This window comes from Pholcus phalangioides, unplaced genomic scaffold (genome assembly GCF_987345545.1).
Source record: "Pholcus phalangioides strain wild (caught in Gottingen) unplaced genomic scaffold, Ppha-v1.0 ptg000042l_1, whole genome shotgun sequence".
In the NCBI taxonomy this organism is placed as follows: Eukaryota; Metazoa; Arthropoda; class Arachnida; order Araneae; family Pholcidae; genus Pholcus; species Pholcus phalangioides.
The window spans coordinates 9477269-9494789 of record NW_028301628.1 but is presented as its reverse complement, the minus strand read 5'-3'; the positions used below and the strand labels follow the sequence as shown (position 1 = coordinate 9494789).

General features: G+C 35.8%; 3 protein-coding genes across 3 annotated transcripts; 1 reads left to right on the top strand and 2 right to left on the bottom strand.

The window, feature by feature from the left end:
• The first annotated feature begins 2694 nt into the window (after positions 1–2694).
• On the top strand, positions 2695–6570 carry LOC149064452 (uncharacterized). The gene is made up of 3 exons (XM_089254903.1): positions 2695–2913; positions 4233–4373; positions 5393–6570. The coding sequence occupies exons 1-3, from the start codon at positions 2801–2803 to the stop codon at positions 6489–6491; spliced, it is 1353 nt and encodes a 450-aa protein (XP_089111029.1). The 5' UTR covers positions 2695–2800; the 3' UTR covers positions 6492–6570.
• Positions 6571–6978: 408 nt separating this feature from the next.
• LOC149064451 (uncharacterized) lies at positions 6979–7461 on the bottom strand. Its single transcript, XM_089254904.1, has one exon. The coding sequence runs from the start codon at positions 7417–7419 to the stop codon at positions 6979–6981; it is 441 nt and encodes a 146-aa protein (XP_089111030.1). The 5' UTR covers positions 7420–7461.
• Positions 7462–7591: 130 nt separating this feature from the next.
• On the bottom strand, positions 7592–11705 carry LOC149064450 (uncharacterized). The gene is made up of 4 exons (XM_089255326.1): positions 11616–11705; positions 11187–11386; positions 7941–8070; positions 7592–7629 (listed from the first exon to the last, which is right to left on the bottom strand). Exons 2-4 carry the CDS (start codon positions 11370–11372, stop codon positions 7592–7594), a joined length of 354 nt encoding a protein of 117 aa, XP_089111452.1. The 5' UTR covers positions 11373–11386; positions 11616–11705.
• Positions 11706–17521: the final 5816 nt, after the last annotated feature.

Here is a 17521-nt window from a genome sequence, read left to right as displayed (position 1 = left end):
TATGGTCACCCTAGTGATATGGGATATTCTTTCTGATACTAGTCAGAGGCGTGGAGGAAAGACTCCATGGGTCAGAGGCAAAGCGTCTTTCAAGCTTCAGTCCCACGAAAGTGGGATGGAGCACTCTTGATAAGATAATTAAAGTTAATAAATGTCTAAAGATAATTAAAGTTTTTGTTGAACATAACCGGCACAAACCACAGCCCGCGTGAAGCAATCCCTACTTGTTCGGTTATATATCTACTCTATAATATAAAATCACAAACTCGAAAAGGGCCTGTTGCTAAGCAACCGAGTGACGGAAATCTGTTACGTTTTTGTGTTACGGAAGTCGGTTGCGATTTTGGGTCAAGTATTCATTTAACTCGAGCACATATTGGGACCCATCGGGAATATGTTATGTGCATGTACCGAGAGGCTCCCATATCCTACAGCAGGACCCTTAGGCTGGAATTTAGATAACGAGCCCCCAAACCAGCTTTTCACAGCCCCTCTGTGGTTAATTTATAGTGTGAAAAATCAAAAAGTGATAAGAATCGTTCTGGTCCTGTCAGCCCTGCCCTTGTGGGGGGGGGGGGGGGGAGGAGGTCATGTCGAGAGGTATGTATATGTTTAATATACAGTGCTCCCAATTGTTAACAATTGTTAACACACAGGGTCGGGGTACCCGGGGGGGATTGTACGTATACCTTCATGGGAAAGTTAAAAGTTTTCATTTCCAGGGGCCCTTGATGGATCTCATTGTTTTCTTGCTGCTTTAACGTTGAAAAATTTGCGATAGTGGAAGCACAAGATATATCCAGTCTGGGGGCTCTAAAAAATTTGCGAATTCGGTCACGGGTAGTTGCGTGGATGGTCCTGGATTATATTCGTTGGTAAAACGAATACAAATGAAAATTTTTCATGGCATTCGCTCCGGGGGATGACCGACAAGCTGCCAAGTCGGGGGCCCTATGTTTACAGGTTTCATTTTGGGGGCCCTGGATGAATCTCATTCTTTTCTGTTGTAGAATTCGCAACAGCGGATGCCCGGGATCAAGCCAGTCTGGGGCCCCACTAAAAGTATGTGAATTGGTGTCCCGGGTAATTGGTTGGGCGCCCTGGATTTTATTCGTTGGTAAAACGAATACAAATGAAAATGTTTCATGGCAATCGCAGCGGGGGATGACCGACAAGCTTCCAAGTTGGGGGGCCCCATGTTTACAGGTTTCATTTTGGGGGCCCTGGATGAATCTCATTATTTTCTGTTGCAGAATTTGCAACAGCGGATGCCCGAGATAAAGACAGTCTGGGGCCCTACTAAAAGTATGCGAATACAACGGGCAACTAATTGGGGGCCCTAGCTTTTATTCATTGGTAAAACCAGTGGCGTCGGAGCCGGGGGTGCTGTGGGTGCTCGAGCACCCACGGAAGTTTGTAAAACGGGTCCGAGCACCCACAGAATTGATTTAAAAATCGAAATTTCCTACATGAATCTCAAGACCGGCACCCACAGGTTCAAAACACTTCCGACGCCCCTGGGTAAAACGAATACAAATGAAAAATTTTCATGGCACTCGCAGTGGGGGGATGACGGACAAGCTTCCAAGTTGGGGGCCCCACGTTTACAGGTTTCATTTTGGGGCTCTGGATGAATCTGATTCTTTTTGTTTTTTAACATTATACAATTTGCAACAGCGGAAGACCGAGATAAATCCAGTCTGGATTACCCACTAAAAATCTGTGTATTGTGTTCCCGCTACTGGATGTGGGGCCCTGGATTTTATTCGTTGCAAAATTGAAAAAAATGGGAAATTTTCGTGGCCCCTTACAGGGGTGTGTCCGACAAGCTTCCAGGTCAGTGCTCCATAGGAATGTTGATAGGTTCTATTTCGGGGCCCCTAGATGTATCTCATTGATTTTTGTTGTTTAACATTGTAAAATTTGCAGCACATCGGTAGCCCGAGATATATCTAGTGTGGGCCCCACTAAAATTCAGCGAATTGAATCTGGGGCCCCAGTTTCTGGGGGTGCTTGATGAATCTCATTTGTTTTTTTTTTTTTTTTGTTGCTTTATCATTATTTTTATTAAAATTCGCTTCTTCAGTAAGCTGGTGCTTTACAAGTCTCCATAGCACGCTGATGAAGTGGGACGAAATAAACAAGATATGTTGTGAAGAGAAGTGGGGGGGGGGGGTTGGCCGCCAAAGGCGGAAGGGCCCCCTAGTTATGTATGTATATATATATATATATATGTACATATACAAAAATACTATAAAAATTATTGCTTCCCCGAGGCGACCGCGAATCCTGACTAAGACTTTTATTTTACCAATAGTGCTCCAGCCCACTCTCGTGGGACCCCGCATAATACGCTTTGGTCAGAGGCGTCTACACTTTGACGCGTCAATAAATATGGTGGTCCACGTGTTGGATTTGCAATCGGGCCCAAGTGGAATGGGGCGCATTAGTGTGACGTCACGACCGGCAGCGTTGATTCCAAACAAACTCTGCTGCGCGAGATTATAAAGGAAAACGCCATAGGACGTAGGTGAGTCTCTGTTTAAATTATTTTTCTAAAAAAAATATGATCAAATAAGACTTGTGAGTTCTTGAAATGGAAACTTCAAACTCTCGTGAACATGTGATGTGAAAAATATAATAATGATTCGTCTTTAATTAGCTGTGACTTTTTATTTTTCGCGTGCTATCTGTTTACTCGCATTAGCCTAGTAGCCCTGCTTTCGCTTCCTGCAATGAATCCATCATTCAATCTCGAACATGTTTTATTTTCAGGTCTTTTTTTTTTCCTCTATCAAAAATGGTGATGTGTTTTGTTCCTGATTGTAAACACTACAGTGACAGGGACGATTGCAGTTTTTACAGATTTCCAAATGATGCAATGGTGAAGAAGCAGTGGGTTAAAAATATCAGGTTAGTTGGAGTTTCTTATTCATGATCCACAGTTTTTAGAAACGCACATTTTCTGTGAAAATATTTTATCATTTGGACATTTTGCAGTCATACAAAAAAAATGAAATAGTCTATAGTTAAACAGATATCAGACTTGTTTAGAGCTGAAAAGATTTAATAAGAAATCTGCTTTCAATGTATTCCGAGAAAAAATGCTTTAGATTAATCGTACAACTTCAACTTGTTGATGACAGCAGTGTGTACATTCCTCATTGCAATCACACCAGAACTTTGCCACTGGACTTATCCTGTTGCCAAGATTTCTTCCAGCCCAGCTTCGTGTCAGAGTCTGGAACACATTTTATTGTGACAGTAGTGGTGCAAGGGAAAAGCAAAGGGAGAGGAAGGTTCTCATCAGGTGTTGAAATAGAAACACTTTTTACAATGTTTTGCTAGTTTTTGCAACCCTTTATCAAACCACATTAACTAACCGCATGTTTTGTAAATATAATTTTTGTATAATACCCCTGTAGTTTTCCTCATTTCTCACATATTTCGATTTATTATTGCACATCACCACATATTAGTTTGATTTCATGTAAAAATTGAATATTTTTGTGCAATTGTATGGTTCTTAGTCAGCCATCTCAAATTGACCACTGCAAAAGCAGCGATTTGTTTGTGCGAAAAAAGTTGCCACGCTGGCCGTGACCACGCTTATGGAAAATTAACCAAACATGATTGTGAAGGTATATTTTAAAATTAACTTTGTTACCTCACCTTAGTTGCATTACTTTAAATATTAATTATTTTCAGACATAGTAGAACTACAGCATTGGTGTACGCAAGGGGGATTGGGATTCTAACCCCCCCCCCCCCCAAACCAAGATTATAGTGCTACTTTGCAGGAAAAAACGTAAAAAAAACCCTCATTGAGAAGAAAAAAAATTGAAACCCCCACCCTTTGAGAAAATTCTGTGTACGCCTATGGACTACAGTTACGCCATCTCTTAGCAATATTGAGAAATACAAAAAAAATCACACAGAATATAATGCAATGTGTAAGTAGCAACAAATTCATTTCCAATTATGTAATTTTTCTCTTTGCCACATGACATGCGACTCGGACTGTATGGGCATAAAAAAGCTGAATGTATGACATGTGACACAGACCAAGAAGGAGTTAATGCTTTCAGTCGCGGTATATATTCAGAGTATCCCGAAATCACTTTCGCTTTGGGAAGAATTGTGGCATCAAAAGGGAGCTGTGTGTGTGCGGCAGAAAAATATAGAAATTCTTTGCATATTTCATGTGTTCTCATTGACTTTTCTTTTTCCAGGAGACAAGACCGTTCACCATGCAAGAGTTCTGTTGTTTGTTCATGCCATTTTGTAAACAAAGAAAAGAAAAATGGACCTACTATTTTTAATAGAAATAAGAACAAGCACATGTCATTCGAATCTCCTGAAAAGCGGAAAAGGTGTGTATTTTTGTTTCTTAACAATTTTTTTTTATTCAAGCACCAAAATTTTAACTTTTGCATAGGAAAACCATATCTCCTGAATGCAGTGTGCATAATGCCATAATGTATGAAACGGTGTATGTGAGTTCAGCAATTGCCAGAAGCAAAATGGGTTTTCGCATTTTCCTTATTTATGTTCTAATTGTTTATTTAGGACTTCATAATTTTTTTCCCTTGTACTCCTGCTATTGTTTGTGGGTGACTGCAGAGTATATATAAATATCACAAGACTTATTATTTATCTTGTATGTGTATAAAAAATCATTCTAGTTGTCTTGAGTACACTATCACTTCATATTATTATGACCACTTCCTACTTTTCAGTATCGAAGAGCAGTGTTGCTGAAAAAATACTGTCTTTTTTCTGTGCATATGAGGTGTGATATAGGCATTTTGAAATCGTGTGGCTTGTTTCTGCCAGGGATAGAAGGACTGATTTCTGAAAGTTCTAGCTTTCGCACTAAGGGCACATTTTTGAACTGCTTCCAAACTATTGTGGACCGTAATTGCATCAGCACAATCAACAGTAACTGTGGAACACCAGGTACCATTCTTTGAGAAGGGGGCAATTTTCTCCGAGAAGTATATGAGGACACATAGACATTTTAAAAACTGGTGATCACACATTTAGCATCGTTAATAATAAATCTAATTAGTTAGATTTGAATAACAAACTTCATACAAGTTTTTGTATCTTTATACAGTACTCTTGCTAATCTGGCACATATCAGACCAGGGTGTGCCAAAGTACTGCAAGTCCTATTAAAATAATGTAAACTTCTGTGCTCAGACATAAAGACAGTTATTCCTCTTCTATGATCGAAGAAATAACGCCTAAAATATGCCGGATTACTAGATGGGCCAGATTATCGAGAATCTACTCTATTACTTTTTTCTTCAGTTTATCTAGATTTTAGCTTAATGTTTATAAATAAATTTAATCTACTTCAATGAAAAAAATTTTTCTTCTTAAACAGGTCACAGAGCGCAACGAGCAGATCTCAAAAGAAAGGAAAAGCTGCTAAGACACACCTTGAATCGGATGTAGATCAGCCTGGGCCATCAAACCAACAATTAAATGTGTCAGTTAGCTCTGCAGTTAGTGATGGGGAAATTTATTTCTTGCAACAAGAAGTCACTAACTTGCAAGCTGAACTTAAGAAACTGAAGACACAAGTTTTCAGATATGAATTCATCAAGAGTGATGAAAAACAATTACATTTCTATACAGGTGTAGTAACCAGTGAAATCTTTGATCTGATTCACAAATTATGTACCAGAAAACGTATTAATTACTATATTAGGTGGAATGTTGTGAATTTAGCTACAGAAGACCAAATGCTGATCACACTCATGAAATTAAGACTGAATTTGTGCCACGCAGACCTTGCAGCAAGGTTTTCAGTTAGTTCCAGCTCTGTGAGCAACATTTTTATAACATGGGTTCATTTGCTGCACACATATTTACATGAGGTACTTATGACAACTGTACCTTCCCAGAAGAAAAATCAAATATGCCTCCCGAAGTGCTTCAAACATTTCAAGAACTGTAGAATGGTTATTGATTGTACTGAGGTTTTTGTTACAGTGCCCAAAAAAATGGAGCATCAAAAACTATTTTACAGTAATTACAAGCATAGAAATACAATGAAAGGGTTAATTGGGGTTGCACCTAATGGTGTTGTCACTTTTGTCAGCGAGTTGTACCCAGGTTCAACATCTGACAAAGAAATCGTTCGGCATTGCGGAATACTCAATGTTTTTGAACCTGGGGACCTGATACTAGCAGATAAAGGGTTTTTGATTTCGGATTTGGTTCCTCCCGGTGTGTGTGTCAATGTACCCCCATTTCTTTTTCAGCAGCAGTTTTCTCCGAGCGAAATTGAAACTACTACAAATATCGCCAGGGCACGAATTCATGTAGAAAGAGCAATTGGAAAGATAAAAGTTTATAAGATTACCAGATTGATTGCCAAGCCCCTCTTCCCATTCGCCACTAAAATTTGGCAGGTTTGTGCAGTTTTGACAAACTTTCAGTCCCCTTTATTAAAAGAGGTTGCTGAATCATTTATTTGATTTTTTTATATATGCTCTGTTGCCTTAATCCTCATTGGTTCAGTATGATTGATCTAAAAATTTACTTTCCTTACCTCTCCAATTTAAAAATGTTTTACCCTCACTTTTTATAAACAGTGATTCTGAAATGAGACTGGGAAGGAAAGATTTTTATACCTGCGTCATTTGCAAAGTGCTTTATTGCTATGTTTATATAATGAATACTGAAATTATGACCATCAACGAGTGATGAATGAAACATTTTATTTACAACACATTAATCGTTTGCTGAGGATAGACAGGACAAAACATAAATTAACCCAAAATATGAAAACAGCTAGGTACATTTACAAGCCGTAACATCAAGTTCCTTTTTCAGTAGCTAAGAAAATATGGAAAGAGCAACCCTGCAGTTTCACCTTATCTTATATTTCTAATTTTTTCTTAGCTAATAAAGAAAAAAATACAATTCCAACTTTTGAGTTTATTTATGCATTTCTCATTTGTGTTACTGAGGATTTTCCAATATCCATGGAACAAAATGTTTTACATAAAAATCTTGCAATATGCTTATGTTTTTTGGCCATCCTGCATCTTTTTCTACAACAAAACTAATGCAATCCTTAGTCGTCCACACTACAACATAAGCCGTATTACGATTGGCTATGTACAGTTCTCCTTGAACTTGATGGAAGTATTCGTGCTCTTTATTGATCACAAATTCATCATTTTTTACTGAAAAGAAATACTTTTTGTCCTCTTTGAGGGCCTGCAAAAGCTTTTGATCTCTGAATTTATAAGGGCATTTAACTTCCACAATGTACTCTTGCCCATTGTTATCTGTTGCTATGCCATCAGGACTAGCACCCAAGAACCCACAACTGTGCAGCCAGATGCCAGTTGGTTTGACTGCCATATTAGTAGTTTCTTTGAATTTGTTGATGGCCATTTCTTCGTGTTGGTGACCCCATTGAATTGCCCTAACTCCATCTAATTTATATGACCCCATCAGTTTCTTGAAAAGAGAGGGTGGGTAACGCTGCCTCTTAGTTGCATTGAGGACAGCGCCGAAATTGCTGGCTGTCAACCTGAAATTTTTACAGGCTCCCCACTTCCAGTTTTCATGTTGTCCCACAGTTTCCTCTGCTATAAAATGTATCTGTTCATGTGTCAAAGAGCAGTGTTCTTTAAAAAATAATGTTTTGTCGACACAATGGCGAAACTCTTCAGAAAAAATTATGTCCCCCATTTGATGATTAAAGTTTTTCAAGTCATCATCTGGTTCTTGGCTCAAAATCCATGAAAAGCCAACACAGTAATTTCCCTTTGCAAGCTTTTCGCACAGCTCTTTCCGTATTTCATTTTTTTCGTCTGTATCCAAGTTAACCGGCTTGTATGCTCTTGTTGCAAACAAGTCCGAAACAGTTTTCACCTCAGATTTTTTCTTTGGAATTCTTTGATTCCACATACAAAGTCTATCCGTCACAGAAATATTGTGGTGGCAGTATATCAGCAAAGCAGCCATATGGTGACATATTCCTTGTCCCCTAGGGCAGGAACAGTCGGCCTGAGTGACTTTGCCGCTTCCATCTAGATAAGCCTGCGAAACAGTAAAACAAAATTTTATATATATATAGAAATATATTTGTTGTTAAAGTATCTCACAAATTCATTTAAATCATTATAATATTGTGATTACATCATCATGCCCAGTTGATTATTAGGAAAACAAATATTTACCACAGATAGAACGAGACGAATATCCCTATGCAAAAGAATTTAAATTATTGGATCATTTTTAATAGACCATTCAGGCTCAAAGAAATGACTGCATGACAGGCAGAGGGCTCCCACATGTCCTACTTTTTGGTAAAATGTCCTACTTTCTCGGTTGTGTCCTACTTTTTTACGAAATCCTATCGACAAAATTTGTGTAATTGATTTTAATTGAGCAGGAAATTATTGATATATTGCCAGGTATTACAAATGTTGGAGAATGCAATTAATGATTCTGCCAAAGCAGAAATTGTATCATTTTTAAGGTAATTTAGGGGGGGGGGGTGTATGCGGACCATTCGATTAATTTTTCATTTACTTAGTTTGAGGGTTCAACAAATATAGTAGTCATTAAAAACTTCTGGCTGGAAGGAAAAATAATTTTGTATTTATTACTTCGTGCTAGAAATAAAAGTGCTTCATTTGTCGAAAATGATTACACTGGCATTGAACAGTAAAATGTGAACAAAACAAAAATTTAGAAAATGATGAGCAACGCAGTAAAACTATCTGGTTCACCTTGCCCTGTATACGTCGGATCTTGTAATTTAAATATTTTGCATTGTGCTTTCGAAGGTGCTGGTCATTTTTGAAAAATGTATGTCTTCGAAATTTGCTGTGCCTTGTCGAAGAGAGTTGACAAGCAACAAAAAAGAATGTAATATATATGAGGAGAGACAGCAAAGAATTATCTGTGGTTGCTAGTGCATGGTTTTGGCCAAAAATTGGTTTTGTAACCAAGTCATTTCGTTTTAGCTTGAGTGAAATGGTGCTAGGGAAAAAATAGTTAAAAAAAAAAAAAAAAATTTTTTGGGATTTTTTTTCCATTATGCTATGATTATGTTGTCTAGGGGGGTTACCCTCCCCCATCCTACTTTTTAGTCCTGCCTACTTATTTCCTACTTTTTCTCATTTTTTGAGTAGGAGCCCTGCAGGGAATAAAACTAATCCTTTCTCACACACACACACTTCAGTCACATGGGTCCACTGGGCAATATACATTTGAGCAGGAAGCACAACAATTTATAAATTACCTCACAAATAAATTTATCTGCCAAAATATACTAGCTTCGAATTCTAAGTGCTAGTCACAGCTTTATTGCGAGTTTCATTTCAAAACTACATGCTTGTAATGAAGCTGCAAATTTCGGACCATTATGGAAAGAGGGGTGTGCAGGATTACTAAAGGTCAATTGTCAATCAAAAAAGTCCATATAAATAATATAAATTTCTGCGCATGTGTTTTTCTCTCAAATGTTCAAAGAAAGCCCCTAAAAATATTGCATTACTGAGTCTTTTGTAATTTGAAACTGAACAACTTTCCAGTCAGTCTCGTAGCCAAAAACCACCATATAAAAAATGATTAGAAAAAATACACAGCAGCTTTTGATTTTGGACTTCATACTGATTCAAATGGCCAGAGCAAAGGCATGTATACATTAACATGCAGATCATGCAATGTAAGTATTTACAAATTGGTTGTTCAGTAATTTTTAGTGCTGTGAACGATTCTTCAACTGTTTGAACAGACCACACCGGGAATAATTTTTTCAACAAATGCAAAAGAAGTTTGTGTACCTATGAAAGAATTAGAAAATTACAGCAGGGGGGGGGGGTAATAAGTTCAATATATACAAGACCTGCAGGCTATGTATATGCACCTAACTGGTGATTTTCTTTTTGTTTGCTGCAAATGATTGTAACGGGGAAATAGGACCAAATGTGTTCATGAGAATTATGATCGTTCAAAATAAATTAAATATTGCATCTATGATGTTATGGATGTTTGAAAAATATTGTTTGTATATTTTTTTCTCCTTTACCACAGACACATACATTTGCAAAAAACATACATATAACATCTTGTAAGAAAAGGTGGCATCATCCTATTCACACGGGAATCTCCAATCCGAAGGTGCATATGCACCTTCGGATTGGAGTTTGAATAGATTCCCATAATTCTGTGGCCATAAAAGAATAACCCACAATGAATATTCTTTTCAATGTGTGGACAATGGTGCGCAAATCATTTCTAAAGACACTTTTTTTTCCATTTCAAATTCTTATAGTAATTTTAACTGTCCATCATATGGTTTTTAATTTTTTTTTTAAATTATTGTTTGCAGCCAAACCTCAAAATCTTGCTGCCCCAGCTTGAAAAAAAAAAGTGCTCAAGAGACTTGGTGTAAATCTGAAATTTTTTTCTAAGAACTTAGAATCACATTTTTTTATGCATGCTATGGACGAATAAAACTGACACTAAAATTCAGAAGATAAAAATTTGTCCTATAATAAATCTTAAGGACTTAGTCTTAAACATTTCTGTGCACTCTGTAACAGGAAGCATTTTTACAGTTCATGAGCAAAAAAATCGAACACCTCAAACTAAGTTACCAACCCATTGCCTGTCAGAAATAAAACTTTCTGATTTTGAGTAGTTAAATATGTGTAAAAAAAAATAAACTTTTCTGTGTGCAATTTTGAAAAAAAAAAAGTGGACAAGATCCATGACTTTGTCATAATTATTTTGTCTGACGTGGGTTTTCATTCCTATAAGAGAAGAAAATTATGTTTCTCACATAAATTCTTAACAAGCCTATTAGTGTGCCTTCTTGGGGCCCTTGAAAATTATCATGCAAAATAAGTGTTAATTTTTGTGATTTCTCAGGGGTCCAGTTTGTTATGGTTCCTCGTGGGGGACTGGACTAATTCCAGATGAATGGCTGCAAAACGTGACTACAACTATCTATCTAGAAATATTTATACAATCAATTACCAATGATGTTGCACATGCAAAACAGAAAAATGTTAATTTAACAAATAAAATGAGTTTTGCTGAACACAGAGTTAAAAGAGTGCTGTTTTTTCTTAACCGATAAGACACATTTTAATCTCAACCTAATAATATAAAATGACATTTACACATACTCAACAACTTACCTTGACAGTGTAAGATCTATCCTTCATGCTTGCTTCTACAACTCCGGAGATAATTTCATCATCTCCATCATAGTAAATGGATCTGACATGATCCGATTCCACTGCATTTTCCCCTCTTTCTATCAGTTTAGGTTCTTTGATGAAGTCAAGTATGTGATGAAACTTTATCACGCTTTTCCGAGCCATATTTGAGAAGATACCTGAAAATAAAAAATGTAGATACAAAAATTAAAACAAATCAAACTTAGGCTAATGCGAGTAAACAGATAGCACGCGAAAAATAAAAAGTTTTCACAGCTAATTATAGACGAATCATTATTATATTTTTCACATCACATGTTCACGAGAGTTTGAAGTTTCCATTTCAAGAACTCACAAGTCTTATTTGATCATATTTTTTTTAGAAAAATAATTTAAACAAAGACTCACCTACGTCCTATGGCGTTTTCCCTTATAATCTCGCGCAGCAGAGTTTGTTTGGAATCAACGCTGCCGGTCGTGACGTCACCACTAATGCGCCCCATATGCCATTGTTATTTCAAACTTTTTTAAAACGTGACAGTTGTTTTAAAACTGAGTGAAAAGAAATTTGTGCAGGACCATTGAGGAGAAATATAAGCTGTGCAGAAGCCCATAATTTATTTATCTCAAATTCAAACAGCACCCATTTAAGGATGATTAACCATCTTGAACCCTACAGGGAGGGGTTTCATGTTTCCTCCCTGCCAGAAAGATTTTCATAAACCTTAAGGCCTACTCACTCGAGTCTGATCGGGCCTGGAAATTATGTAGATTTGACCTAATATATATATATATTTTGCCCCTTTCAATTATTCATGCTTTTTTTGGCAGAAACAGGATGTATGTGGGTGATCAGCAGCACTGAAATAAATCGAGCATTGAGGGAAGGACTGAAAATTTGCCAGTCTTGTATATACAAGGGATTCAAACCCTCTTGCACACTATCCTAAAGAAGTCACGCAATGATATACAGCAACGTAGTTTATATTTTAAATGGAACACTAGAAATTCCACAAGAAAAGATCAGTAGGTTATAAAATTGAAGGGTTTGGCCAAATAACGTCTATGCTATATTTTTGTGAAATTAGTTTTGTGACAAAAAATATTATAAAAAAAATAAATTCCATATAGCTTCCGTTACACTATGTCATTACTATGCCATTTTACATAGCTGTAATCGTGAGGTCTATAATTGGCACAGCAGCCTATGTCGCCCCCATGGTATTCTTTAGATATCTTCCCAGACGGAATAATGTGGTCTATATATTGCTTTCAGGAAGAAAAAATTTTCCTAATTCAGTGATAACTTTCATTGTCACCTCTTTAAAGTTTGAACAATACATCATAGACTGTTGTTCGGCTGAACCCATCAATTGTTCTCCTCCATTGACAAACCCGTTGTGACTAGTTTCATAAATATTCTGGTTAGGCAGAGGAAAAAGATTAAACTGAAAATTAATATACGATTCAGACTTGTGTAAAAAAACAAAACAAATGGTATTCAAAAACACGGAAAAAAGTCACGTAACAAATCTAAGCACTGGTTAAGAAATTGTAATAATTTATTAAAATACACATATTTACACTTTAGTTGCCCAATATCTTCTCAGCAATATGTTTGGCCATAATAGCAAAACGTATATATATTTCTTCTTTTATTTATATATATTATACGTATCTTACATTTCCTAGTGCTACGCATTTAAATACATGTGCAATTTGACAGAGTATTCATTCACTGGTACTCATACAAACTTTCTGAACTATGCTATTCACAAAGCGAAATCAACAATGTTAATATACTGATACCTTTAAGGGGTAAAATACATCTATAGACATGAAGGCTTAGCTGCAATAACAACCCTTGGTGCGAAAATTGTACAAGGCTTATCACGCATGCATTCACATTACAATTTGAACACTGAGATCTTCCATAGTCATAAATTATAAGTCAGTAAAACACATGTCCATTCACATAAATAATAAATTATCTCAATAATAAAAATATAAAATTTTCCCTGTGTATTGATAAAAATTTCTCAGTTGAATCAATGCACATAGGGAATAACGAAAAAAATTTCTTGGCCCTCATTTGAAATAGAAAGTTAATATATTCCAATTCATTATTGTATTATGTATTAATAAAAAGCCATAAGATTCCTTCAACTGCTCAAAATAAAATCTGGTGGAATTCTCTGGCGACATAATCTCATGAAGAAGTATACAAATGAAAACTGATCTCAACGTACGTGATTCTAGGCTAAAAATTAAACTAATCATAAGCATACCTTTGAAAGTTCAAGGAAGCCTATAATATACTGTTACAGTAGACTCTCGATTATCTAGCCACGTGCTAGTCCAGCTTATATTTTAGGCAGGTTTTCTTAGATCATGGAAGAGGAAAATATGTTGCTACATGTCTGTGAGCACAAGTGCATATTGTTTAAATGGGCTTTTTCAACTACCTCCCAGGAATCCGTCGCAACCCTGGTCTGATATGTGCCAAATTAGTGAAACTCACTTGCTACTTAACCTATATGCACCTCATTAACATTCTTTAATAAAATTTCTAGTGAATTGGTACATGCTGGAACTTGTTGGGTGCATCTGTATATATATATTTTGTCAGAGTTAGGATTGTTTCTTTTCCTGGTGGTGGTATGCCATCTGTCTTCCATATTTTTAAAGTGAAAATGTCAATGGCAATTTTCTTCTTTTCGTGAGCATAGTGTTGAAGGTCTGTCTGCTCTTTGCTGAGTGGCATTCTTTTCAAATAGAAGACAACTTGTGCCTAGAAGTCGGAAATAATATATTGATCCCTATAACATACTAGAATATGTATTAAAGTAAAAACAATAATCAAAATATTTTCCTCAATAGGATTAAAACTTGAGAAAAAAGGTAAACTTTGAACATGATCAACACCAGCTCAACTATAGAACGATTCAATCTGAACACAACAGATTTGAACTTTTAAGACCAAACACCCAGCTTCCTATCTTTCTTCCATATCAAACACAACTGCTACAGCACATTGACAGGGACCAAAAAAGAACTGTTGAACGCAACGAGAAGAATGTTCCAAGACCCATGCTCCCTCCAAGACAGCACACATATATTAAATAACCATATACAACCTGTACATTATGGGTCTTCTACGCATGGCCACCAAGCTCTTTAGTAACAGGTGTAGCAGAGATTTGTGGTTTCAATAAAATGTCAAATTCAGTATGCACTGTGCCAATGGTCCAAGACACCTCTCGACTACGCTATACTGTGCACAGAAACAGCAAAGTTCACTGCCATACAAAAAAAAAATTAAAATTAAAAATTAGAAAGAACATTGATCAAAATTGAAATGGGAAAGTACACAATCCTAAATATGCAGTGAACTGGACACACCGGAAGACAGGAAGAGTGAGTGGTAAAAAAATTGTAAAAAGGAAAAAACCTGAATAGAAAATAGAAAGAAAATGCAGTCACTGTATTATACAAAAAAATGAAGACCAAACAGAGCATGCTACAAATGCAGTCCTCTAACCTGGTGCATTTTCATTGCATTTCTGTTCACAAAAGAAAAAACAAAGGGGAATGTTGACAACTGATGTTCGCCTATTCAGCTCACACAGCAAATGTCACCAATACCCTTCTCATACACATTCAAGTGTTAAGTTTCGGACATTCACAGCACAATCTGAATCTTTTGCCTATAGAGACTTCTGCCTGTTTCTTTTTCTAGAGAGAAGTCTAGGGAGAAAAAGACATCCATGATAATGACACAATAAGAAATAAAGTTAAAATGTGGAAGGTTTCCACATGTGAAACTAGGAAAGGGTCCCGAGGTGATGTCTTCAAAAAAAGTTTTGAAAAAATTACCCCACTGATTCTACTCATTTAAAATATGCACAAAAATATTTTAAAAATCCAGCCGAATTATTAAAGGTCACTCCAAAAAAAAGTAAATACTAATATTTTGAACGTCAATAAAGGCCACGAATGAATTTAAAAATCTCATAACCCAAGAGTGACGTCATTCAAGTACAGCAAAGACAAAAGAAAAAGGGGGGAAAAAGAAAGACTATAGAGAGAGAGTTTCTAGCACAATGAGAAATAAAATGAAGTTTTTATAGATAGCGCAAGAGGCAATGAGTAGCCAACTGTTGCCATTTTTAATAATTTTTTGCCTTTAATAATTGCATTGGGCTGCTAATTTTTTTGTTTTTGTTTCTGGGAGAGATGAATGTACTTGAAATTTTTTCATAATTTTTTGAGGATAACACATTGGGACCCTTTCCTCGTCAGACTGCATAAATGTTAACATGCGTAAATGTAAATGCTAACAATTACAAAGAAAAATAATACATGGACTACAGAATCATTTGCAGTAGAAGTTTCGTCAAATAAAATATTTTAAATAAATACTAGCTGCTGTATCTTTACTTTCTGAACACTCCCCATATATGTTAAAAAAAATTCTTAAAAGCCAAGAAAATGCAATACATTTGTTTAATACATTCTCAAACAAAGCTTCTATGACCGTATTTGAAGCATTTACTTTCTCTGAACACAAAGAACATAAGAATATTGAGCGTAAAACATTCACAAAATAACACATGATGCATTAATAAATTATCATGTCTTAAACAAATTATAAACTCAGTTCTTGTTTGCAAGTTTGATGGGAATATAAAAGCATTCTGGAATATAAAAAATGCAAAACTCACAACACATCTATAAAACAAAAAATACACAAACAAGCACAAAATATTTGACTTCGTTGATCAGCATATTCCTGAAGATAAATCTGCTGATTAAAAAAAGGTCCATAACTTCTAAATACATTATATTCCACTGAATTAAACTTTTTCACCATGATTTCTTAGACTGATTATGAATTTTAATTTGCATGAACAAGTTTTACATATAGCCAGAGAGAGAATTGAATATTTAAATAATTCAGTAATACACTTCCAAACAAATGAAATCACAGACTCAAACATTTTCTTATTATCTTCACTCACAGAATACAGCAGGACCTCTACTAAAAAACTCCATATGTTGAAGAAAATTTCAATATATCCTTTTACTAAATTAATACATTTTCAACTCAGTGTCTAAGCAGTTTCATCAAAAATTTATCTTGAAGGACAAATTATGATAGTGAAATGAAATACTGAGAAAATATATAAATATATATATATATAAACTAAATTTTTTTTTTTATAACTTCGGAAAATTTAAAAAACTATATATGTTCACTTCATAACAGCAATATCCATCCAAAGTTCATAAATTTCGACAGTGTCATCAAATGTGACATCATGGCTCAATGCAGTACAGCACGTGCACAGGGCATTATCAAAGTCAGATATAACATTAACTGGTAGAATGACCTGTTAGGAATATCAATGAATAGAGAATGATTCACCCATTATTTCATTCAATGGCTTGTTCAGTGTGGCAAAAAAAAAATTCAGTCAACTACTACTTCTAATGAATTTGTGCATGCTGGAATGTGTTGCATGTGGGGTCCTAATGTATATATGACATCAAAGTTATTGACATCAGTGTTTTGTGTTTGAGAGAAGTGCTGCCATTCCATCTTTTGTTATTGGAAGTGAAAATGAGACGCACTTGAATTTCCTTACTTATATATTATATAAGAATGATGTTGACTTTTTGTCTGCTATCTGTGAAAAGGTCTCTCTGAAATAAGAGACAGAATGACATTTGCGCCTCAAAATAAAAAGCTACAGAAGGTGAATTTCAGCTGACCAGCTCTGTATGGGAGGTTCAAATCTAGACCCTTGTGATGCAAGTTCATCCTGATGACCATACGATCACACAGAGACAAAGTCAAGAGTCAGCTGACTGACAATTCAAAATATCCTTCCAGAATCTGAGTTTAGAATAGATCTCAGCAATAAAGAATCTGGTCTTATAGAAGACAGATTCTAACTATTTTTTCCAACTAAGACTTCAGAAAACTAGGTGATTATCAAAAATACACTTGAATATTAAAATTTTTTTCAGTTAATGAGACAGTTCATGACAAATTTGTATCACTTTGATCAATACCGAATACACAGCAGAGAAAGACTCTGGAGACAAAAATAAAGAAGATTCAGTAAAGTAAGGCTTAACATGTCAACATTAAACCCTGGCCCCTTTTCTAGACCTAATAGAGAAAATAGACCAGGCCCGTCATTTAGGGGTGGGGGCACTGGAGGGGGCCATCCCCCCCGGCTTTTGAAAATACATTAAAAATGGTATATATATATACACATACATTGAGTACATGTGCTTTGCCCCCC